At 37.9% G+C, this 1,603-nt stretch overlaps 1 protein-coding gene across 3 annotated transcripts in view; it reads right to left on the bottom strand.

Moving 5' to 3' along the window:
* The window catches only part of kalrna (kalirin RhoGEF kinase a), a 115,111-nt gene extending 113,850 nt beyond the window's left edge, over positions 1 to 1,261 (bottom strand). Inside the window, exon 1 of one of the 3 annotated variants that reach the window (XM_046055046.1) lies at positions 979 to 1,261. In XM_046055046.1, the coding sequence (XP_045911002.1) occupies positions 979 to 1,236 (258 nt within the window). In that variant the 5' untranslated portion in view covers positions 1,237 to 1,261. The remainder of the gene's footprint in view (positions 1 to 978) is intronic. The other 2 variants (XM_046055044.1, XM_046055045.1) reach the window with 2 other exon arrangements.
* Positions 1,262 to 1,603: the final 342 nt, after the last annotated feature.

Here is a 1,603-nt window from a genome sequence, read left to right as displayed (position 1 = left end):
GGGTTTATGTCCTCAGCAATTTTTTTCACTAGGTGAAATATATATCTAGTTTTCTTGACTTTATACATTGATATTTCCACTGTGGCTGTGACAGATTTATACCATTCAACTCCAAACCCCGACGTTAGCCCATAGTAATCTCTTAAAATATTAATTTATGTCAAGAGACATAAAGGGCTCATAGGACCCTGAGAACACAGGGATGAACGCTTAACGTTATGAATCTTGACTTTATGATACCTGCCTTAAAACTGAGCCAGTAATGATGCATTTTCAAAATATGACATGGGAAGAAAGCAGTGAACTAACGTTAACGTTACTGGTATTCTGATTAGAGAAACTATTACTGATAAGAACAGTCTTAAATCATTTAAAATGAATCTTTGAAACAAACGGTTTCAGTTGCTAAACTAAGATGTTTGCTAACGTTAAGGCGAACCACCGTTTTAGCTAACGTTTTTAAACCCAAGCCTTAACTTAATATACATAAGCCAAATAGTTTCACCTGCAAAAGTGAACCCTGCTAGAGAGTTAGTTAACTTAAATGAACCCATAGCGAGCGTTAACCCGAACTAAAACCGTTTTACCCGTAAAACTGAACTGGGTTACTTTTTGTCTTTCAGGGAAAAAAAGTTGCTAACGATAACATTAGTTAATAACAGTGGCGTAAACTGGGGCGAGACAACTAACAAGTTAACGTTATAACGCTGGCAGCTAAATTTACAGACAATGTATGATTATGTTCACTTCTTTTATATTAGCACCTTTCACGGTACATAAAGTCTATTGTGAATGTAACGATAACGTTAGCCAGCTAGGTTTTGCAGTAAGTGAAACTCATTCCCCGACGCCATAACATACATAGCGTCCGTGGCTTTTAGCTTTATCGGTAACATGAACGTTATTGCTGTCCAAAAAAAAAAAAAAAACAACAGAAGAGAGATGAGACACTCCAAGAAAACAAGAAAGCCCTCACACCTCAAAGGAGAACTTTGCACTGCCGAAGTTCGTCTTCTGTTTCTGCCAGAAGTTGTCCGGTTTGATGATGAGCGCGACACAGATTTCAGCAGGGAAAAACTCCTGAAGCGTCTTCAGCAGAGGCTTGATCAGTTCCCACTTAGAACCACGCATGTCGATGATGACAGTAAACCCACGTTTACATACATCCTCACTGATAGGAGACACAATCAACAGCAGTGATGTAGAAGATAACAGATAAACGGGGACAAATGGCATAAAAGCTGTGCCTTGTCCTTTTACTGCTTGTACAGTCTGAACTGATCTACAAGGAAGCAGTAGAGGTGGTGAGCTTGCAGGCAGCCATTGATATTTATTGTTCAAAATATATAATATGCCCCATTTTTTTCCCAATGGTGTCTGAGATTTTGTATGTCAGATTTTGGTAAATAAATAAGGGAAACAGGTTGTTTTCAAAGGGACATTTAGCAGTGAATGGCTTTTATCAATTTAACTCCTACACAAATCTCTGTTTATTCAGCAACTTGGCTTGTAAGTGAATAAGTGACAATACAGGTCAGTTAAAAACAAAGGTAAATGCAGAGCAATGTGCTAATGAGGTGCAGGTAATAAGAAAGAAAAACTA

Source organism: Micropterus dolomieu, linkage group LG07 (assembly GCF_021292245.1).
Source record: "Micropterus dolomieu isolate WLL.071019.BEF.003 ecotype Adirondacks linkage group LG07, ASM2129224v1, whole genome shotgun sequence".
Lineage (NCBI taxonomy): Eukaryota > Metazoa > Chordata > Actinopteri > Centrarchiformes > Centrarchidae > Micropterus > Micropterus dolomieu.
Note: the sequence above shows the minus strand (reverse complement) of the source record. Positions and strands in the feature narration are given on the sequence as shown.